This window comes from Saccostrea cucullata, unplaced genomic scaffold (genome assembly GCF_032062105.1).
Source record: "Saccostrea cucullata isolate Sc308-1 unplaced genomic scaffold, CSIRO_AGI_Scuc_v1 ctg406, whole genome shotgun sequence".
NCBI classification, from domain to species: Eukaryota; Metazoa; Mollusca; class Bivalvia; order Ostreida; family Ostreidae; genus Saccostrea; species Saccostrea cuccullata.
In genome coordinates this window covers 185,793-210,000 of record NW_026930103.1, presented here as the reverse complement: position 1 = coordinate 210,000, position 24,208 = coordinate 185,793, and the positions used below count along the sequence as shown (strand labels likewise).

Below are 24,208 nucleotides of genomic sequence, written 5' to 3'. Positions count from 1 at the left end.
ATTCTTATATATTTTTATGATATTTTTAGATGTTAATGACTAAAATGACTAAAATGATTGATTATTATCGAAATAAAATATCTCTTACAGTCACGATACAAAAGACTAATTTATCTTATCTTAAAAACATAGAATATGGAGATAATGAGCAGTATTCAATATCAAAGTCCATAAAACAATACAAAATAAGAGCAGAACAAACACAAACCTCCAAAACATCAGAGGTGGGATCAGGTGCCACTGAGGAGTGAGCATCCCCTGCCGATAGGTCACACCCGCCTTGTGCTCCTTATTTGTCATGATCGTGAAATAACGGAAAAATCTGTCATCAATTCAGTGTATAAATAATGGACTAACAATTCATATGAAAATTAAATTAAACGTCAGTCAGCATTACACATATTGTAAATCAATATGATTTACAATATGTAAATCAACTGTCAATTGCTTTTCTTGGCTGTACAGCATTTTAAGTCACATAGTATTATAATATGATAATAAGGACTTTCAAGTAGGCATAATTCTGCTTCAGACATAATCTTAGTTTCTAGGTTTATTTTTCCAGGGAAATTCAGCTTCATTGCATTTTTTCGCCCCAAATCCCTGCTTGATGCAGTGGTTAGAGTGTCTGCTCTAAAGTCGCGAGGCAAGGAGTCAATCCTTATATCACAAGTTCGAATCCCACTGTGGGACTTGGAGACCGGTCCTTTGGATGAGACTGTATAAACTGAGGTCCTTTATCACAGTAGATGCTGGCACAAAAAAGATCCGTCAGCAATTAGATAACCTTATTTTGACACAGAATTGACTCTGATTTTACTTTGTCAGTGTACATCGAGTGTACAACAGTGAAAACTATATGCATCATATCTAAAACTTTTCTTGTGTAGTGTCAAAACCCCCACCTCCCCATCTGAATCTGTGTACCTGTTTTATAATTTTTGTGATAAATAAATGTATGTGCTTGTAGTTATCATCATGAACATTTAATAAATAAGAGGAAAAATAATCTTTTGCAAAGCACTGAATAGCACAATATTATGGCCAACTGATTACTAATTTAAAATGTTCAAATCCTGTTCAAATACACATACAATTTAATTTTGCAAAATTTGTTTTGTAAACTTTGCTTAAATTGGGTATTAAAAGTTATTTTATAGCAATATACTGGAGGGACTAGTTCGCTAAATAAAGACAAATTTTAAAGATTTAATCTTTAATAATGATGAATAACATGTACACCAAATGAACATTGATAAATTTACTTTTGGCATCTTACATGTGACTTTTCTTATGCAAATTTATATGCAAGCAAGCTACAGAATTCTAAAATTTGAGGAATAAATTTAATCTGTTAATGATTCTTTACAATGATAGTGTAGCTTGGTAATTAAAGGCATATTGGAACATAATTTTTAGGTAAACTCAGTAATATATATATATATATTAAACTGCATTCAGTTCAATGAAAAATGAAGAAGATCATGCAGATGTATGACTGTAAGTGTTGGAGTTTTTCTCTCTCACGGCCAGGAACACGTTAAGTTCCAAGACAGTACCGTTGTCAGAAACATTTAAAGATAAGCACTAAAAATGGCTCGTTGTCATGAAAATACAGGTAAGGTTATGACAAAAACTGTCCGGTGTCATTACTTTAGAAGACAGGTCGTGAGCAGTTTTTCATTTTTAAAATTAAATAATTTCAACTAATGTCTGAAATTGCAATGGGGAACAGGACTGACATTCCTTTTGGTGTTGTATGAATTTCAGCCGTTAAAATGAAGTAATATAAGAGGAGTTTGCGTTGGCGATATTAAACCTTGGTGAAATCAAACGTGGATTTCATTCATTTTCCTTCTGAGATGTTATATTTTTTGTAAATAGAATATCATATATATACCAATTGATGCAGTCAGTATCAAGACATGTTATAAGCATTTACGGGAAAAAATAAAACAAATTAAAACTGAAATATTTGATTTATTATAATTTATGTCCGTTGTCATGACAAGATACGAAAATTCAGTCCGTTGTCATCGGTCCGTTGTCGCTACTTTATTGTACGTATACACTATGAAGGAGGTCGATTTTAGTTTGTTTTAATGCGTTGATAAATTTCAAACATGCCTTCAATAAATGGGTGAACTAATTAGTCATAAGAAACTAAACGTATGCTATTTTCTATATTTCATATAATGTTCAGCTTTTGTTTGTCATACATATGGGCTTCAGCCTTTTTCCTTAAAAAACTAATTTCAAAGTGAAGAAGGAAATATGCTCGCTAACTCTCGATTCCTGCCTACATTTTGCACTCATTCTGTTTAATATTAATGGCCATAAATTCGTTTTTAATACAAAGAACAGTTAAGTGGTAATTGATGAATTGTTTTGATACCAGCGCTAAATAGTGAATTATCCCTATTTCAAGCTCTTAAAAAAAGGGGGGGGTTAATGATATTCTCCATTGAAAGATAACCATATTTTGAAATAGTCTTGTATATGATTAAATGTTCCTAGTATATTTTGTTTTTTTTTCGGCAAAGAAATTATAAAAATAAATGTATTAATAAAATGTAATGTTTAAGTTGTAAATCGCTTCGAAATTGGTGAAAAAAATTGCATTTAAATATCAGCCGGACAGTGCAGTAAAAAATAACCAAACACAGATATGCAGTTTTGTCGATTATTTCATTTACTTGAATGGTATAAAGTAAAATTATAACAAACCATTAAGGGGGATCACCTGATATTAAACAAAACAAGATAAAACATGAACATAGGTGCATGAAAGCCTTTGAAAGGAACAAGTGTGATCCCCCTGAGACTGACTAGAAATTTACATGCAGTGAAAATATCAGTTTACATGTAAATATGGATAAAATATAACATAAATGAGGTAATCCTTGGAGGCGTCCAAACAATTGCACCAATACCAGATGACAAGTTACTACTATAAAAAAAAATACAAATTTTGACCAGAATGCAAAATGATATACAAAAATGAACCCATAAAAAGGATGGGTGGGTTTTTTTTCCATCGCACTAACAGGGTAACAGAAATGACGCAACAAAAACAAAGATTTTTTTTTCTATTAAAAAATCCGTAACCATGGTAACTATCCGACGTATTAAGATTTAATAGATTTCTCATAGCGGCATAAATTGAATTATCTGTGATAATTTTCTTTTTGTTTTTTGTCTATAAACATATCGATGATAATATTGTTTTGTCGTTTTTTATCTATAAAGTATACAAAACACAAAAAGTTTTGGTTTGAATTTTTGAAAAAAAAATAGTCCATATCACCTGTAAAAAAGAAATTTTGTTTCACATGGTGGAGGGTGGGGGTGTATTTTCTGTTTTTCGTTGATTTCTTTTGTGAAAAACAAAAGTTTTACCAAATTGTTATAGTTATTTCTCTTTGTTTTCCCAAATAAGTAATGTTTTATGAAAATTTATATAATAATCTATAAAAAAAAATATTAAAAATCCTTCGAATATGTTAACTTTTGAAAATTATAACTTGGCGGTAGGCGGAAAAACAATATGTATTCAAATATTATATTATCTGTTATAATATATATTATATTATTTTTATCATTGAGGAAATATTCAAAGATTTTATGCAAACGTTCATTTAATTAAGAGCTTATATCTCAAAGTAAAAGATTCCAGTCATTGGGTCATATTTCTCTTCATTTTGAATAAATTTCCTTGCCTATTCTAAAAATTCTTTTAGGAGTGAACATCCTCTGTCCACCGTTTATCCCCCCCCCCCCCCCAAAAAAAGATTCAACATTTTCTGCAATATGCTTTCTCTTTCTAAAGAGTACATATACATTTGATCATTTTTGTTATATATATACGTATTTATTGATCAGTCTGGCTAAAACCAGCCCTTGCTATTTCACTTCTAATAAAGTGAAATAGGGACTAGCTTTAGTCAGACTGTTTTATTGATAAACTTATATGTTAAGAAAAAGACACCGGACTAGAAAAACTTAACATGTACTGACAACGGACATTTTGCTTTTAAATTGCGATTTCTTAAAGCCTGCTATAAAGAATAGACTGTCAGTTGCCTAACACATGTAAAATTAAGTTTTTCTTCATATTTCAAAATAAAAGGGCCATTTTGATAAATTTAACGTAAGAAATATTAAATTTTCAGGCTGACTTCACACATGGGCATTTGGTTGCCAACGCAAACTCCTCTTTTATTACTTCATTTTAACGGCTGAAATTCATACAACATCAAAAAGGGTGTCAGTCCTCTTCCCCATTGCAATTTCAGACATTGGTTAAAATTATTTAACTTTAAAAATGAAAAACTGCTCACGACCTGTCTTCTAAAGTAATGACACCGGACAGTTTTTGTCATAACCTTACCTGTATTTTCATGACAACGAGCCATTTTTAGTGCTTAACTTTAAATGTTTCTGACAACGGTACTGTCTTGGAACTTAACGTGTTCCTGGCCGTGTCTCTGTCTCAGACCAAGAAATAAATTGATATTGCCATTGAACCATCTCTCAGAAAACTTTATTTTTCATTATCTTCTTCACTCTGCTCTAAAATGATATTAAACTGAATAAAGGTATCATCATGATCATGGTTACTTTTGACATCATTGATTTCAAATTTTTCCATGAAAATTCTTCATTTTCTACATAAAGAAGAGGGAAAAGTAAGTTTATATTAAAGATGATTCAGAATCATATCATTGATTTGATCTTGATAGATCTAGCTAGCAACAAAAGAACAGTAATTACTAGATCTTGACTATAAGATATTAATTAAATGGTTTTATCATTTATGAAATGTTGTACAACTTTTGCCTTCTTGTTGATTAACTTTTAACACTGAGCCTTAACTTTCAGGTCTCTACAGGAATGCTATTTCACATCAGTATTCTGATGCTGTATGCCAGTCGCCCATCATCATGATCATACCCCTAATATATTGAAAGACAGTAGTGGTACAGAGATTTGGACAATTTATCATCTACAGGATGATTTCAGGATCACAAACAAATAAGAAAATCTGTTCAAGAACATCAAGAAACTTTCCACTGAGACATAAAAACATGTACAGAGGCAATTTCAAAATACACACAAAGCAGGATTTGTCAAAAGTGTAAGTCCTTAGGTCCAGAGGCTCAAGGGAGTTTCTGATTAAAATTTGTCTGTTGTATATTGGTGTACTTATTGTGAGTATTGTTGCCCTTGTTGTCATCTTTGTATATAAACTTTCACATTCTCCACTGGGCCACTTTCAACCAACTTGACACAATTGAGTATTCTTGAACAAGGGAATATTAAAAGGTTATAAGAAAAAAAAGTTTAAAGAAAATGCAATGCCTTCTTCCTAAGGACAGTCCAGACATGAATGCCGTCTTGACATGTAAACATGTAGCATATATAGATTTGTTATCATTGCCCTGGAGGATAGGGTACAAAGCCCCGAAAGAAAGGGCGACAGAAGAGATAAAGATTTTAGCTCACTTGAGCAAAAAACTCAAGTGAGTTTCTCTTATCACCTGTTGTCTGACCTAGAAAAACTGAAATTTATGTGGAAGCATCATAGGGTAGTGTATGTAAATTGTTCAAATCATGACCCCCGGGGGTAGGGCGAGGCCACAAAGGGGGACACAAGTTTTAAATTGAAAGATATAAGAAAATACTTTAAAAATCTTCTTCACAAGAACTACTGGGCCAGAAAAGCTGAAACTTGTGTGGAAGCATCCGTGTGTAGTGTAGATTTTAAATTGTCCAAATTATGACCAGTGTGGGAGGGTTGGGTCACAATATGTATTACAGTGGGGGAATTTGGTAAAGAACAGCATGGTCAAAGCTACAGGTGAGCGATGTGGCCCATGGGCCTCTTGTTTAGTACAGTTTAGTGTTCACATGTATATTGATGATATTCAATGTTTTGTAGTTGAATATGGAAATTATTTCATGTGTGAGACAGTATATAAACTGATAAATATTGCATGTAGTTGAATGTAACATTGAAAATTGTCACCCCAAGAAAACCATTGTCAACCGAGGTGCAGCGGAGGTTGACAATGGTTTTCGAGGGGTGAAAATTTTCAATGGTACACTCAACTACATGCTATATTTATTATATTATACTGAATGTTTATACAAATACATATAACAGTGAACCGTGCACGCCTAAATTCTGTAGACAATATTCCTGAAGACAATATTCATTGATAAATTTCTTACACATGACCTTCTGAACTTCCTTGACATCAAAGAAGAAATTAACATTATAATACACACTATTTCAAATGCATTAATATTTCACTCTATTTATAGGTGTTTTTGACAAAGAAGGTTTAAAACCTTTGTGGATGTGGATATTGAAACTCCTTAAAACTCTTGAAGGATGAGGAAAAGGAACCATTGAAATGGAACGTGTTGGACAGGGTTATCACGGTAATATTGTTGATTTTGAACATGCATGCAAAATTTGGTATGATATTGCATATTATATAAAGAAAAGTTCAACACATGCTTTCATTAACTGACATGTATTTAAAGCATGCCCTTTGTCCACAAAGAAATTTTAAAATCTTTTTGAGAGGCTGATTGTATGAAATGATAGATAAATTGGCAGAATGCTTCACTTTTTTCTTATTTATTTAATTCAAAAATGAACATATGAAAATGTACATGTCACATTGGGGAGGAGGTTCAGTATTTTTAAATTGGATGTTGGAATTTGTATCTCAAATGGGAGGATGGCTAATTTCAAAGAAGATTTAGGTTTTGATTGAGATCAGCAATTTTATTCAAGAATGATGCATTTGATATTACTATTAACAAATTTGAACTATACATGTACATTGTACTTTTGAAAACTGATTCTTGTTAGGTACATTCATGTTTGTCCCAAACCAATTGACAGAAAATATTTTCAGGAGGATGGTTAGACTAAATGACACAATGACAATCTCATATTCATGCAAAACTTAATTAGCAGTCTTTTTGCAGATTCAGATCTGCACATTTAAAGGAATGGATACATAGTGCTTTTGAATTAAAATCTGGAATTCCTGACAAGAAATGGCACAAATTAATTCACAAAATATTAATGTATCCACCCCTATTTACTGATTTGACACTGGCTGGATATTTCTTTTTTTACACAGAAATATAATCTGACTTAATATTGTGACTTCTTTTTGAATGACCCTCACCTAGGGATTAGTCACACTTTTCATGTGTAGAATGTCATTTTTAACATGTTTAAGGAAAATATGGTTGTATTTTACTTTCAATTGACATGTCTCAGAGGAGCATGATGGTCCATATAGGCTTATAGTCAATTATAAATCTGAGTACATTTTACACAATTTATTGTGTGATTATTTTAAAAGTTACTCAATTTTATGTATACAACAACAGACTGATGTGATATGCTGTAAATTCCTTATTAAACACAAGGAATTTATTATTGCAATTTTGCATGTAGCATATTCACTTGCGAAATAGAATGTTTCACTTTTATTTTTATGGTACTGAAACCCATGCACATTCTCCTTATTAACCGCCCATTCACAAATATATATTCTTGCGATTTGATGTTTTTAAGAGCTATTTTGCAATAATAAGAACTCGCAAAAAATAAGGAATCTGCAGTATGTACATGTATAATCTCTGAATTGATGTTTGATTTTTTTTCAAATCCAGATCATGCATTTATAAAAGATGACAGCATATCAACACTGCCTTAAGATTGGAGTTGAGACCTTGTATTTTTTACATGGAAAATAAAGAACAGTTGCCGAATGAAACAGATGCTCGCAGAAGCAAATGTAATGAGGCCAGAATGATGGTGATCAATTTTGAATGATTTCATTCTCTGGTTGAAATGATACTGATCCATACTAAGTATTTAGTTGTATATAAGTATAATGGCTTATTTTAAAACTGTATAAAGCTTAATATATAATGTAACGATAATACATTGTATGTAGGAGTCAATATTTTTTGAAGGATAAAAGATGTAATTTTTTTTCAATCAGAATTTCCTAAAAAGACTTTCTAATGTAAGTACATGTATGAATAATAGAAGTTTATAATCCTTTCTTTTACTGTCATTGAAATACTGTAGTAATGAACCACAATTTTACACCAAAAATGTTTTAATTTAACATGAACTTTTAAATTTTTTATGAAGTTTGAATTGCGGCTCAAATTGCTTTTTATTGATCCATCTCCCTTAACCTTAGATTTGTAGTCCATTCTATGTACAATTACAAATGTAACAAATTTAATTTTGGAGCATGGGAAAGGTCTTGTTTTGAACTCTGGTGATTTTAACTCAAGCCGAGTAAATGTCTTTAGTACATGTACATCTTTATATGACAAATGAAATGGCTATTTTAAAAAATATGTACATGTACATGTATATCTGTACAAATAATTGATCTTGCCAAAGAGTTTTTTCCCTTGTTCACAATGTAAAAAAAATCTGAATGATATATGCATGACTGTTTTACAAAAAGCAAAGAGATAACTTTATTTTATATGTTTTAGAGATGTCCTCATTGTGTTCAGTATCTGCTTTTCTTACAAGTATTAATGATATTGAAATAAACTGTGCTAATATTAAAAAGTATTTTTATATCATGACATGATTATATATTGAACCTTGTTCATTGGAGCTGTGGCCAGAAGTGTTTTGCTAATACAGCTAGGGGTTCAAAATATTTCACAGAGTGCGATTAAAATACAGAAATAATATATTTTATATGGTAAAACATATATTTAGAAAACATCTTGTTGGATCTTTTCTCAAGTATGATCTCAGTTAAAAGGAACTGGGTGTAAAAAGAGCTTACATGTATATATTCTAGATATTTATTTAAATGCTTTTGGGTCTATGAAAAAGGCACAATGTGAAGAAATGTGAGCATTTTAGTCGAACTTGACATTGGGGACAGGGATATACTAAGTATGTGTAAGATCATGATCATGTGACACCTACATGTAACAGTCAGCTAGATTTAAAAGGGTAATAAGGCTTTGAAGTTTGCCAAATCAATTTAGGTATGACTACGAAATTAGATCTGTGTGTGTGTTTTCATACATTTTTTTACACCCCCCCCCCCCAATTTTATGGTTTTATGATTCTGACTAAGGGTGTTGGTATGTAACAACACCACCCCCACCACTCATGTGGACAAAGAATTCCTGGAACCACCCATGCCTTTAATAAAAATATCCTAAGTGCTCTGGAAAATTTATTAAACCCTAGAGATAGGGTTGAAAATAAAGAAGTATGAAATGGGAGAAAAAATATTGAGAAGCAGGATGGATGGGTCTCATCCCTCCTTTCCAAATAAAAAGAAGTTGGAAAAAAAAAGAAATTGTGTTTGTTTCGGGGGGAGGAGCTTTAATTTCCTGCATGTCTAACCAACTTGACATGTTTAGGGATCCAGGTTCTGAGTTTCTGAGTCATTTAGGTTGCATGTAATTCAGTATTCATTAAAAAAATATTTTTGTATCATTTAATATTTACTTATAGATAGTTTTCGATTGACCAAGAGTTACTTCCCGTTGGCCGCCATACTGGAGGTCCAAATGCTCATATTCCTTCATTGTTCAACCAATTTAAAATTTTTATATTTGCTATTTTGAATTAGAAATCATTATTTTTCTGAAGTATATAAATTTTTGGAAGCCTCCTTTATTTAAAAAAAATTATTTGGTAAAGATTTTCCACCAAATATTTCTACTATATTTTCTTAAACTTGGTAAGACAAAGAGGGAAAATCACTGAGTCGACCTCCAATATGGCGGCCAACGGGAGGTAACTTTCGCTAAATTCAGGCCTATCGAAAACTATCTATAGCACTAGCTCTGAAATCCAAATAACTCCCCCCCCCTTTTCCGCGCCCGGGTGGATTTATTGGATATGGAACCCTAAGTATTAAATGTTCCTGAACCATGATAACAGAAATCTTGTTAACATTTGATGTGTATCTATAACTGTAAAATAAAGGAATTGCTCGTAACTGTTTTTCAAGATCTGGATTATATATAGAAAACAGACTATAGGTGTGAACGTTCTCCTTTACTGCGAACCTAATGACCTTTGACTAGTTCAAGAGAAACCACGTGATGTAAATTTAAATAACAATAACATTAGTAGGGGTGATACAGTTTGCAAACACATTACTGTACAACTTATTTTGGGATCTAGACTTAAACATTTTTTGGCCATTGCTTCCAACGTATGTTCTTGAGAGCTATGTCTAATGACCAAAATCATTTTACTGTGTATTTTAACGTAAGTTTTTCTCTGATTTCTCTCACACTCTCTGGACGAAGTACTAGTACTGTATATCTTGGTTAATAATCTATGATAAGACTAACATTTTATTTTATACATAGTTTAAAGACCCAGGTAACGTCGAATACATTCAGGTGTATCACAACAAAATATTTCCCCTTCAGGTAAAGCTAACTTCTCAAAAGAACAATCGTCTTTCTGAAAAAAAAATGGGAAAAGAGAATTGTAATTAAAAAGAAATATTTGAAATATGAGGCATACATTAAGATTGTTTGCCTCTTTGGTAAATGAGATAACCCTTAGTGATCTAGATGTCTTATTCCTATTCAAACAAGAGGCCCAGGGGCCATATCGCTCACCTGAGCAATTGGCTAGGAAAAATCACACATCAGATCAGAACTGAAAGTTTGCTGAAGGGGGGGGGGGGGCTTGAATTTTAACCCCCCAGGGGTTCATAATTTGAACAAACATGAATCTACAATACCTGAGGATGATTCCCTATAAATATCACTAAGCATGGCTTTAAAGTACTTGAAAACAAGATTTTAAAAGGTTTCCCTAGATATTCCTATGTAAAACTTTTATCGGCCATTTTGGCCCCACCCTACCCCCGGGGGTCATGATTTGAACAAACTTGAATCTACAATACCTAAAGATGATTCCACATGAGTTTCATCTACCTGGTCCAGTGGTTCTTGAGAAGAATTTTTTTAAATTTTTCCTGTATATTCATATGTAAAACTTTGATCAGCCATTTTGGCCCCACCCTACCCCTGGGGGTCATGATTTGAACAAACTTGAATCTACACTACCTGAGGATGATTCCATATGAGTTTCATCTTTCCTGTCTCAATGGTTCTTGAGAAGAAGATTTTTCCTATATATTCCTATGTAAAACTTTGATTGGCCATTTTAGCCCCACCCTACCCCTGGGGGTCATGATTTGAACAAATTGAATCTACACTACCTGAAGATGATTCCACATGAGTTTAATCTTTCCTGGTCCAGTGGTTCTTGAGAAGAAGATTTTTAAAGATTTTTCCTATATATTCCTATGTTAAACTTTGATCAGCCATTTTGGCCCCACCCTACCCCAGGGGGTCATGATTTGAACAAATTGAATCTACACTACCTGAAGATGATTCCACATGAGTTTAATCTTTCCTGGTCCAGTGGTTCTTGAGAAGAAGATTTTAAAAGATTTTTCCTATATATTCCTATGTTAAACTTTGATCAGCCATTTTGGCGCCACCCTACCCCTGGGGGTCATGATTTGAACAAACTTGAATCTACACTACCTGAGGATGATTCCACATGAGTTTCACCTTTCCTGGCCTAGTGGTTCTTGAGAAGAAGATTTTTTAAAAATGCCATTATTTTTTTTCTAATTCATAATTATCTCCCCTTGGAAAAGGGTGTGGCCCTTCATTTGAACAACATTGAATCCCCTTTACCCAAGAATACTTTGTAGCAATTTTGGTTGAAATTGGCCCAGTGGTTCTTGAGAAGAAGATGAAAATGTGAAAAGTTTACAACAACGACAACGCCAACAACGACGACGCCAACGACAACGCCAACGACAACGCCAACGACAGACAACGGACAAATTTTGATCAGAAAAGCTCACTTGAGCCTTTGGCTCAGGTGAGCTAAAAAGCTCTATCAATAAATGAAGGTGAACTTTTTTCTGGTGAGCACAACAAAGTTTATATAAGTTGCTATAGGTTAGCAGGTTAAACTGAAGACAATACTGATCCAAAAATCAAATGTAAAATATGTATTATAGATACATGTATATATACATAATTATCATTAGATATATATATATATAATCAAATTCAAAGTACTGATACCACATTGCAATGAAAATGCTGACCTTTGAGCAATGGACGGTGAGTTTAAATCCTATATACTTTCTGATCATGCAAGTCTCCGTAGAATCACACGTGCTGTTCCAGGCACAAGACAGATTTTGATCACATGTCGGGCATGACAATCCTTCTGCTTATTAAAAAGATAATAATGAATCAGGTTCCAATTCCACAATTGCCTGTAAGACAAGTTTTCTACGCATGCACGAAATATGCAAAACGATTCGCAAGCAAATTTTTCAAAATCGAAGAAATAATTTCGTTTGAGGCGCTGTTTTGGTATTATTGCCATTTATTCGAATAAGTGATATCACCTATTTAAATGAGTGATATCACATATTCAATTTGAATGAGTGATATCCCTTATTCAAAGAGGCGATATCACCTATTCCAATTGGTAATATCACATTTGATTTGAATACGTAATATCGCTATTAGAATACCGGTATGTGATATGATCTGTAGCAGTCTCTCTTCATTCGCAGAAAGGCACAAAAACCTCTTATTAACTAAGTTGGATAAACAGCAGGAACACGATTAACCACCTCCCCTAATACTGGCATATTGGAAAGTCTCAGTACATTATTATACCTTACACAATGACTCCACATACCAGGACATTGATTAGAATGACAGACTTCCTGCTCTTCTGAACTTCCGGAACAGGGTTGTCCACCATAGGACGGAGGAGGATTTTTGCAATTACGTGAACGTGATTGGGTTCCGTTTCCACAGGTGGCGCTGCAAGACGTCCAAGCCTCCCAGGACGACCATCTGCCATCAACTGTGATAATGAGATATTCTGGCTACATTTAATTAAAATGGACTTATATTTTAGGTTGAAGTCAAGTCATGGAGGAAATGCCAGAAACATGAACAAATTTGGCGGTATCATCTATCAGCTGCAACATGGCATTTTTTTTAAAAATGGAATTACATTATAGATTTCAGTTTAATTACCCTTGGCATCAGAAAGTATGCAAAACGGATTTCATATCTGTCATATTAATAAATGCAGAGGGTTCTGCTTAGGTATTCAGGTCATAGCAATCAATCAATCGATCAATAAAGAAATATAATCAACCAAGAATGTGTTTTTACTTCCAGAAAATGAGAAGATCTTGAAAGGATGGGTGAGCTACCAAAGATAAGGTGTAAACAACTATACAAAGAATGCAGGTATTTGTGAAAGTATTTCTTTTCTGTAAGAGAAACAACTTACCAGGGCAATGAGGTAGGTTACACACTTCTGACTCTTGTGCACTGCCTGTACACATATTTCCACCATTGGATGGTGGGGGATTATCACAGAAGCGTAAACGTGATTGCAGTACCGACCCACAGGTGGCGCTGCAAGTTGACCATGGTGACCAAAGAGACCATCCTCCATTCACTACAACGCCAAGTTAAAAAGTAAAGTTTACGTTTACCAAAAAAAAAAACCCGTAAAGATGTCTATATTGTGTAAAATATTTCAGTCACTGGTTTAATTGTAAAGATATTTTGGAATGCTGTAGTGCATGCCTGGACAAACTGCATCCGAACAAACAGCACTTTGAACGTCATTTCCCAAACATGTCTGACCACCGTGTTGAGGTTTAGGGTTAGTACAGGACCGTGTGCGTTTGTGTATTCCAGACCCACACGTGAGATACTTTGGATATATGTTGATTAAAATGGATCCTTTATTTTAGGCTTAAGTCAAGCCATGGTAAAAGTAACTGTTGAAAAGTAATTTGTTTATTTAAGACAATTACCGGTAAAAAATAATGAAAATAAATTAAAAAAAAATGTTTCTTGAAGAAATAATGGTAATGGCCTAAATGTGGTGTTTTACTCATCAGGTATTCTTTTCTTATAAATACTTAGCCTGGAAGTCATGTAGTGTTTTTTATGCGCCCGGATCGATAGATCCAGGGCGTATATTGTTTATGTCCTATTTGTCTGTTTATCTGTTTGTCAACTTTAACCTTCGCCATAACTTTTGAACCATAAGAGATAGAGACTTCATATTTGGTAGGCATACTCCACTAATTAGGTTCTTTCAAATGACATCAAGGTCAATGACCTTGTGACCTTGACGTTGACCTATATGCTAAAAATAGCCTTTTCGACTTTTTGCAATAACTTTTGAAGCATAGGAGATAGGGACTTCATATTTGGTATGCATACTCCACTAATAAAGTCCATTCAAATGACAGCAAGGTCAATGACCATCTATATGCTAAAAATAGGTTTTTCAAACTTTGTTGCCGAAGGGCTTATAGTGTTTCACAAACACATCTTGTTTTAAAGTTAATAAATGTATATTCTAAAATGAAGAACACATTTTATGCAAGAGTATACGGGAATGGACTTGCACAAAATTGGCTATATGCAGTTCCAAAGTTTATGAAGATTTATTAATGGTGTTTATATAGGCTACAAAGGAATGAAAAATCCACAGTTAAATATGAATTAGATTTTTGCAAAAAGTTCCTTTGGAGAAGGTCAATTCTGAAGGCAATCATATTACATTCCAAGGAAATGAGAATGTCCAGTATATACTCTAAAGATGACATCTTTTAACGACGTTCGATCCTGATATTTTAAGTCTTAAACTTTTTTTGCCAAGTATATTTTTAGTTTCTACATACATAGCTTTATTAAAATTCAAATCAAAAATTGGGGGTCAATATGCTTTTTTTGGCGCTACAGAACATTTAATATGACTTTTTACACTGAAATGTTTGTCTTAATTAAAAATTACATCTTCGACGTTTTCCCTGCAATATTTTTATCCAATTAAAGCATGAGACAAAATGAACTCTTAGTCTGTTTAAAAAAAGGCACTTAAAAATTGTGACTAAGAAAAAGTTTCAAATTACTTCGCATAATCAATTATTTGACCTTTCTGCACTAATAAAATGTTATTTTTCCGGCATTGAATTTATAATAAGCAAGAAAATTATTTTAAAGTCTTAAACTTTTTCTAATTTTAAGCAAATAGGTCAAAGTTATCTTGAATATTTAGAAAAGAACATCAAAAGTGGGGGTATATGATGTACATCTTCAGATATTACTAAAAAAGTGTGAATTTTACGTTAAAATTGGCTCAATTTTTTCCCTGATTTTCAGAATATATATACTATATTTGTCACACTTTGTTGATAGAATTCACAAGAAATAATTTAATAGATATTTCAGAACCAGCATAACATATTTCACTGCAAAAAACAGCTTTTTGTGCAACCAGCATGGAAAAATTGGCATCCAAAATTAACAGTACTGTTATAGTTCAAATGGAAAAAACTGACCATTTTCGTCTAAAAAACCTTCCGCCACAAAATATAGTCCATAGCTTAATTCTACTTGAATGGAATTAAATCGCGTTTTTTTCATTGAATATAGTTTAATTTGCATTGTAGAATTCAGGTTTATTGTTAGAACCTAAAAATTATGCTTAATTTTATGAATAAACATCGTCGCAAACCACGACCAAAATGTACGCTCCTCTCCCATCTGGCCGTGGTTGAACGAGGAGAGAATTATTCGTAGCTCATTAAAATATTGACCAATGCGAGTAAAGCATAGTCGGATGTTGAACTTGATTGCGACCTCTCAATATCCAATCGCAGTAAAGGAAATATTTCTTGTATACTGTTGACGTCAAGTGTTGATTTCGATTGCGATGGAAACAAAACTTGCCACTGACTGAATATGACGTCACAACAGAGAGGCGTAAATATTCAAGATTACGACACTTTTTCGTATCAAACAGCCACGGGTAGGAGAGAGCTACAATGTATATATGCGGACTCCGGACCGTGGCTTGAGACGATGATGAATAAAGGACCTGCGCGAAATACGCTCAAAATATCAGGATCGAACGTCCTTAAAACTTCACCGGATCCTAACCACGACCAAGGGCAAAAAGGTAATACTATCGGCCGAGAAAAAAAGATAAGAAAAATGGGAAGAAACTGCTTTTAACGATCCAATCCTTTCTTGAAATATGGAGGTAATAAACAGTATTCAAGTTCAGAAGTCAATTCAAACAATGCAAATCAGGAACAAAACAAACACGAACCTCTGAAACATTAGGAGGTGGAATAAGATCCAGTGGAGAAGTAAGCATCCACTGCCGACCAGTCTCAACCACTGTGTGCTCCTTGTCATAATCGGCAAAAATGTCAGTCAGCATTTGACTTACTGTTAGATTGTATTTGCTGACAATGTCATTGTATCGATCAAAAACTTGCAAAATAATGACTTTAAACGTCACTGTTGATATTCTTGATCATTAATTGTTTGTCAACAGCTTTCCTTATTTTCAGATATTTGTTCATTCGTACCGCATGTTCTCGTGTATCGAATTTAGGACAATATGCAGGTGATAAGAGTACATTGCTACACAAGTAACATAAGTAATGGAAGTTGACAAGTGAAAAGTTGAAGTCATCAAGTTTATCATTAAGCTTTGTTGTTAGGTTACCAATAACGCTTTTTTTCGTGTAAAATACTAGTATTCAAATATGAAACAGATATGTTTTACTCACACGATGATTGTGGTATCGTTATTTCAATTCTCAGTGAGATATATTGAGACGTCGTATATGAATGGAAATAACTATTGTTAATTGACAATACGTCAGCGATATATCTAATTGTCTTCTTGAAGGCAAGTTAGGCAACCTGTGTATTCTTCTTTTCATGTATAAGGTTTTGAATAAATTCTTCTTCATATGAATATAAAAATAGGCCTGTTAATAAAGGGCCATAGTAACAATTGGAATTCTGACAGATTTTTGGAAAACCTGCTTTCCAAAAAATGACATAAAATCAAACTCGAGCATCCTTTTAATTTCAACTTCTAAGAGTACTTGTGTGTACATTCGAGAAATGCCAGAAACATGAACGAGTTTGGCGGTATCGTCTCTCGGATGCAATATAACGTTTTTTCATGGACTTGATTTAAAGATTTCAGTTTAATTACTCCTGACATCATATAAATAAATGCAAAGGATTCTGCTTTGATATTCCTTTCATAGCAATCAATCAATAGATCAATAAAAGATATCAGCCATATAAAAAGAATGTGTTTTTTTACTTCCAGAAATGAGAAGATCTTGAATGTATTGCTGAACTTCCGAAGACAACGTGTAAACACAAAAATACCCCAACTATACACAGAATGCAGATAATAGTGAAAGTATTTCTTTTCTGTACAACAAACTCAAAAGCAAGAAAACTTACCAGGGCAATGGGGTAGGTTACACACTTTTGCTTCTTGTGCACTGCCTGTACACTTGTTTCCACCATTGGATGGTGGGGGATTATTACAGAAGCGTGAACGTGATTGCAGTATCGACCCACAGGTGGCGCTGCAAGTTGACCATGGTGACCAAAGAGACCATCCTCCATTCACTACAACGCCAAGTTAAAAAGTAAAGTTTACGTTTACTAAAACAAAAAACCCAGTGAAGATGTCTATATTGTGTAAAATATTTTAGTCACTGGTTTATCATGTAGATTATTTTTTTTACAGTTAATAAATGTTTATTCAAAAATGAAGAACACATATTTAGCAAGAGTATCCGGGAATCGACTTGCACAAAATTGGCTATATATGCAGTTCCAAAGTTGATGAAGATTCACTAATGGTGTTTATATAGGCTACACAGGGATGAAAAATCCACAGTTAAATATGAATTTGATTTTAGCAAAAAGTTCCTTTGGAGAAGGTCAATTTTGAAGGCAATCATATTACATACCAAGGAAATGAGAATGTCCAGCATGTAGTCTAAAGATTACATCTTTTAAAACCACGACCAAGGGCAAAAAGGTAATAATATCGGCCGAGAAAAAAAGATAAGAAAAATCGGAGGAAACTGCTTTTAACGATAAAATCCTTTCTTGAAATATGGAGGTAACAAAGAGTATTCATGTTCAGAAGTCAATTCAAAACAATGCAAATCAGGAACAAAACAAACTCGAACCTCTGAAACATTAGGAGGTGGAATAAGATCCAATGGAGGAGTAAGCATCCACTGTCGACCAGTCTACCCACTGTGTGCTCCTTGCCATGATCGGTAAAAATGTCAGTCAGCAAATGTTATTGTATCGATCAAAACTTGCAAAATAATGACTTTAAACGTCACTGTTGATATTCTTGTTCATTCAAATTGTTTGTCAACAGCTTGCCTTATTTTCAGATATCTGTTCATTCGTAACGCATGCTCTCGTGTATCGAATTTAGGACAATATGCAGGTGATAAGAGTACATTGCTACATAAGTAACATAAGTAATGGAAGATGACAAGTGAAAAGTTGAAGTCATCAAGTTCACATTAAGCTTTATTGTTAGGTGTACTAGTATCCAAATATGAAACAGATATGTTTGATTCACACGATGATTGTGGTATCGTTATTTCAATCTCAATGAGATATATTGAGTCGTCGTATATGAATGGAAATAACTATTGTTAATTGACAAAACGTCAGCGATATATCTGAATGTCTTCTTGAAGGCAACAAGTGTTCTTTTCATGTATATGGTTTTGGATAAATTCTGCTTCATATGAATAAAAAAAATAGGTCTGTTAAGAAAGGGTCATAGTGACAATTGGAATTCTGACAGATTTTTGGAAAACCTGCTTTCCAAAAATGACATAAATCAAACTCGAGCATCCTTTTAATTTCAACTTTGAAGAGTACTTGTGTGTACATGCGAGAAATGCCAGAAACATGAACAAGTTTGGTGGTATCATCTCTCGGATGCAATATTTCATTTTTTTCATGGACTTGATTTAAAGATTTCAGTTTAATTACTCCTGAGATCAGAAATTAAGCAAAAAGGTTTTTCAAATCTGGCATATAAATAAATGCAGAGGACTCTGCTTTAATATGCCTTTCATAGCAATCAATCAATTTAGATCAATAAAAGATATCATCAGCCATATAAAAAGAATGTGTTCTTTACTTCCAGAAATGAGAAGATCTTGAATGTGTTGCTGATCTTCCGAAGACAACGTGTAAACACAAAAATACCCCAACTATACACAGAATGCAGATAATAGTGAAGGTATTTCTTTTCTGTATAACAAACTCAAAAGCAAGAAAACTAACCAGGGCAATGAGGTAGGTTACACACTTTTGCTTCTTGTGCACTGCCTGTACACTTGTTTCCACCATTGGATGGTGGGGGATTATTACAGAAGCGTAAACGTGATTGCAGGATCGACCCACAGGTGGCGCTGCAAGTTGACCATGGTGACCAAAGAGACCATCCTCCATTCACTACAACACCAAGTTAAAAAGTAAAGTTTACGTTTACCAAAAAAAAACCCAGTAAAGATTTTTATATTGTGTAAAATATTTCAGTCACTGGTTTAATTGTTAAGATATTTTGGAATGCTGTAATGCATGCCTGGACAAATTGCAATCGAACAAACAGCACTTTGTACGTCATTTCCCAAACATGTCCGACCACCGTGTTGGGGTTTAGGGTTAGTACAGGACCGTGTGCGTTTGTGTATTCCAGATCCACACGTGGCACTACAAGATGACCATGATGCCCAGTGCGACCAACTCCCATCCACTGAAGAGAATAAATGTCTCGAATTAATTCCACACTATTACTTCATATCAAGAATTATTAAAATTGTTGCTGAAATATTTGCAACATGATGACATTTCTGAACTTTCTTATGTACATTTTTTTACTTTATGCGAAAAAAATCTATCAGCCACAATGTAGCATAAATATGTACTTTCTCACCCGGATTTGCTTGACACACACATGCATCATGAACACATTTGGAAGAGTATCCAGTACCACAATGATGATGTGAGCAATCGGAATCAACCAAACACTCTGAAATAGGAAAGAAGAGAAATAATACTGATACAATTCAGCAAATAGATTTGCCCAAAATGTTGAGAAGGAATACCTTCACATTGACAGATCTTTGTAATGGTAGAACAATATGGACTCCTTCCTCCTTTGCAGCTTAAATGAAAGGAACAATATGAATTACTGATGCAGTGATGCACACATGTACATTGTCCTGACTTGCAGGTTGGTTGATAGATAAAAGAACAACGATGGTTGGCACAATCTTGATGGCTCGAGCAGGAAGTTTTGCAGGTGCATTTCCTAGTGTTGTTTTGCGCCGAAGAACAGACTGGATCACCTCTGTGGCAAGACAAGTGTGAACAGTCCGTATTAGTGTTACAAGTTGCCTCGCATCTGCAAGAGTGAGAGGATAAGGAACAGACTGGGATATATCCGGTAGAGCAGTGTTGGTGTGCGCAGTCGCTGTCCCTTGTACAATGTGAATCTCCATCTGTATTGTAAGTTGTCTTTATAAATTTTTGAACAAGCTTCATAAAAAACCGAACAAGTGTTCCATAAGGCTTTTTTCTGTTAAGATTTTTTTAATACTTCACTATTTTTGTTTGTTAATTATGTATCTTTCTTAAGGATGACATAACATGAATTGAGTATTTATCATTTGAAACAAAATAGAAAAATATGAACAAGTAAGTATACTTTTGAGATGCGAGTTTGCTTGTCAAACATAACTATCTATAAATCAAATCAATCATAAGACCAACTACAACCTAGGACGAACCTTCACATTCACAGATCTTCTTAACGGTGGAACAATAGGGACTTGTTCCCCCTCCACAGTTCAGATATCTAGAACAATAAGAATTACTAGTGCAGCGATGTACACATGTACATTGTCCGGATTTGCAGGTTGGTTGATACATAGAGGAACAACGGTGGTTGGCACATTCTTCATGTTTCGTACAGGAAGTTTCGCATGTGCATGTTCTGGAGGAGTTTTGAGCCAAGGAGCAAATCGGATTGCCACTGTAGCACGAAAAGTGTGCACAGTCCGTGTGAGCGCTACATGTTGCTCCACACTTGCAAGTGTGAGAGGATGAGGAGCAGACTGGGGTGTATCCAGTAGAGCAGTGTTGGTGTGCGCAGTCGCTGTTCCTGGAGCAATGGGAACCTCCACCTGTAAGAAAAGATGTTTTTTATTAAAAACCATCAAATGTGGATTTTTTCGCCGAGGGATATTATATTAGTTTGATAACTATTTTACTTTTCATTGTAACATACATTTGATCATTCTGACCAACGGCATTTTGAAGAAAGGAATGTTAAGATTCATGCCAGATTCTTTTTTCATGAGCAATATTGACACAAGCATAGTACTTCGATGTTTCTGTACAGAAAAAAGCAGAAAGTTTCCTTTTATACATTACAACATACTAGTACTGGAACAGAGGCAACACTTCTGAGTATCAAAAAGAACAGTGTGGTATTGGCACCCTATTTGCTGATATGAATAATGACATCTATAAGAATGGCAGTCTTGATCTGTACTGCACCTTATGCACTGACTCATGACCATGTCCAGCTGCAATAAACCTGAAACAGACAGTATTACCTCCTTTAGAGACTTTCACAGAACGAGAGCTACATTTACAGGAAATACATTGGCAGGTAAATAATAAAATGTTCAACCATTTTTGGGTGGTTAAAGAAAAAAATAACTCAAGCAGGTGCTTTCTGTAGTTTTTTTTTCATTCTCAAAGATCCGACACAAAAAAAGACATCAAAATCCTTCACTTTAAACATGAAATAAAAAAATTGTTGTTATGACAAAAACTACTCACACGGACTGTGACTACCAAAAATAATGTCTGAAGGTGTGTTAAAATACAGTGCACTTACAGAGGGGAACGATAAGAATCAAAGTCCTAATCAAGTCCATGGTCATAACGAAAGAGCAGCGCCGTTACACACATCAAAGGTGATGTTCGTGTGGTCTTTTTATCTTATACTGTAATATGCCTTTAAATTACTAGTATACACTCACGCGTACACTAAACATGTTTACATAAACAGAAATAAATCAGGTACTTTCAAAATAATCATTCCGTATGTTCTATGCTCAATACAATGACCTAGCCATCATACACAAGCTATCATTAAGACAGATATTAACTGAGAATTAACATACGTATCATTAAGTCATTGTTTACACACATATTTCATTTTTCCTGATCATTACACGGAGCTCACGGCATGCTGACCGCTCGACAGGGGATCTTTTTTTCCTCCACGCCATCTGATCTAACCTCTGGCATATTTTAGAAGTCTGTGTTTGCTCTGCTCCTGATTTGTATTGTTTCAATGGAGTTTTTAGCTTGATCACAATTATGTAATACATGTAAACGAAAAATTAAGGACAAAAATCAAGCACAAAAAGTCAAAATTATAAATTGAGAGCAGAGCAAACACAACAACCTAAAAACATAAGAGGTGGGATCAAGTGCGATGGAGCATTTTTCAGAAATAAAATAAGCCGTGTAAATTTTAAAATTTTTGTTTAAAGTGCCATAGTAAAACATAACAGAAGTTTCTGCGAGGTGTTTTTTTCTGCAATTACATGCTTTTTTTTGAACATGCTTTTTAACGAAATAACTCAACACACGATATTGCAAACACTTTTTGCAGAGAGCAGTGATAAAAATAAAAGGCAAGGCCAAGTCTTTCATATTACCTTGACGTAAAGTATGTTATATCCATCCTACCTTTATAATGCACAATATCATGTAATGACAATATATGCCAGTTATATAAAGATGTCTGGTTCACTTTGATTCACTTCTCTATATATTTCCTTCACTAGACCTGGGACATTTTTGTCTGAAGATTTACACTTAATCAATGTTAAAAAGGTAAATGTTGATTTTTGACAGATGCTTTTCTCTTATTTTCATATTTTACAATTCATCAAGTCTAATAAAATGTAAATATACCAAACAACACTCGTGCTCTCATTTTATAATGTTTTTTTTCAGTATACAAGGGATTTTTTTCAATTTACTGTATGAAGGAATTTTTGATGTTTGAACTAATTGATTGCTAATAAAACCGTATTAAATGATATACATTTACCTGTATTTGTTTACGATTTTTAATTCAGTAAAATTTAGTAAAAAGTTTTTTTTTTAGTTTTTCAACTAATAATCAACTAATACCGTTGAAAATATTTTGATGTTATTGATATTAAAGACTTTGTTTTTAGCTTGTGAAATGAAATAGAAGAAAAAATCGAAAGTAGATGCTCACTCCTACGTGACACCTGGTATCACCTCTGATGTTTGAAAGGTTCGTGTTTTATCTACTCCTCTGCTCATAAGTAATGTTTGAATGAACCTTTAAGCTTGAATTCGTTATTTCTCCATATACCAGGGCTGTTCAATAAATTATGTCCCCGGTGCTCGGAAAGAAACAAAAATCGCATTTCAATGATTCAGTCGTAATTATTTCCCTTAAATATTCTCTTTAAATTAAAACGCAGCTATTATATTTTATCCATTTTTTAATTGTGTTTAGAACACACTTTTGAGTATGACCTTTCGTATACTGGAATATGACAGATCCTATGACTCTGATCCTATGATTTCCTGAATTTATTTTCAATTTCAATTTTCGTCTTTCTGAAGGAGTTTTTTTAAGTTTGGAAAATGAAATGCGTCAAAGGGTGAAAGATCTGGCGAATATTGTTGGTGTGACAAAACATTAACTTTCTGTTTATCCCCAAAACTCCTTGTCTCTTCAGGGCGTGCGGTCCTGGACGCTGTAATGAAGAAATTTAATGTGTTGGATTCCTGATTCTTGTTCCTTCCTTTCAAAAAACCTTTCTATGTTTTTGCATACATTTTGCTTTCTAGACTCCTCCAGTAATTGAACTCTCTCCCTGAATAAGAATTTGAAAAGCAAGAACAACTAATATCAAGAAAATGGCATATTAAACTGTCTTTATGCTCATGCAATTCTATGCTCTTAAAACACCTTTGCTTTTCTGTCAAGTGCATGTTATTGTAAATTTGTTTTCAGAGTGTAAAGCAATGGATTCAAGTTTCACTATCTGTTTGAATTTCAGGCAAATGTGGATAACTACAATTTTTGATTTTTTTAAATAAATTTTTAGATATTCTTGCTCACTGTCGTTTT

At 33.7% G+C, this 24,208-nt stretch overlaps 1 protein-coding gene and 1 long non-coding RNA gene across 2 annotated transcripts in view; one reads left to right on the top strand and one right to left on the bottom strand.

The window, feature by feature from the left end:
• The window catches only part of LOC134282867 (uncharacterized), a 9,991-nt gene extending 2,098 nt beyond the window's left edge, over positions 1–7,893 (top strand). The window contains exons 2-4 of the long non-coding RNA XR_009995376.1: positions 4,882–5,137; positions 6,328–6,447; positions 7,705–7,893. This is a non-coding gene — a long non-coding RNA (uncharacterized LOC134282867). The remainder of the gene's footprint in view (positions 1–4,881; positions 5,138–6,327; positions 6,448–7,704) is intronic.
• A 2,521-nt stretch (positions 7,894–10,414) lies between these two features.
• On the bottom strand, positions 10,415–22,000 carry LOC134282915 (A disintegrin and metalloproteinase with thrombospondin motifs adt-1-like). Its single transcript, XM_062765342.1, has 12 exons — positions 21,917–22,000; positions 21,452–21,610; positions 20,799–21,194; positions 20,115–20,510; positions 19,943–20,038; positions 19,613–19,762; positions 19,291–19,461; positions 17,419–17,589; positions 13,406–13,576; positions 12,797–12,967; positions 12,189–12,316; positions 10,415–10,510 (listed from the first exon to the last, which is right to left on the bottom strand). The coding sequence occupies exons 1-12, from the start codon at positions 21,960–21,962 to the stop codon at positions 10,415–10,417; spliced, it is 2,151 nt and encodes a 716-aa protein (XP_062621326.1). The 5' UTR covers positions 21,963–22,000.
• Between the last annotated feature and the right edge of the window lie 2,208 nt (positions 22,001–24,208).

Bases quoted from the DNA above. Each gene is read 5' to 3' on its own strand.
- LOC134282915 (XM_062765342.1), bottom strand. From the start codon at position 21,962: ATGACCATGGACTTGATTAGGACTTTGATTCTTATCGTTCCCCTCT. The intron at 17,590-19,290 runs GTTAGTTTTCTT...TTGGCGTTGTAG, and splicing joins TAACCTACCTCATTGCCCTG to TGAATGGAGGATGGTCTCTT. The intron at 13,577-17,418 runs GTAAGTTTTCTT...TTGGCGTTGTAG, and splicing joins TAACCTACCCCATTGCCCTG to TGAATGGAGGATGGTCTCTT.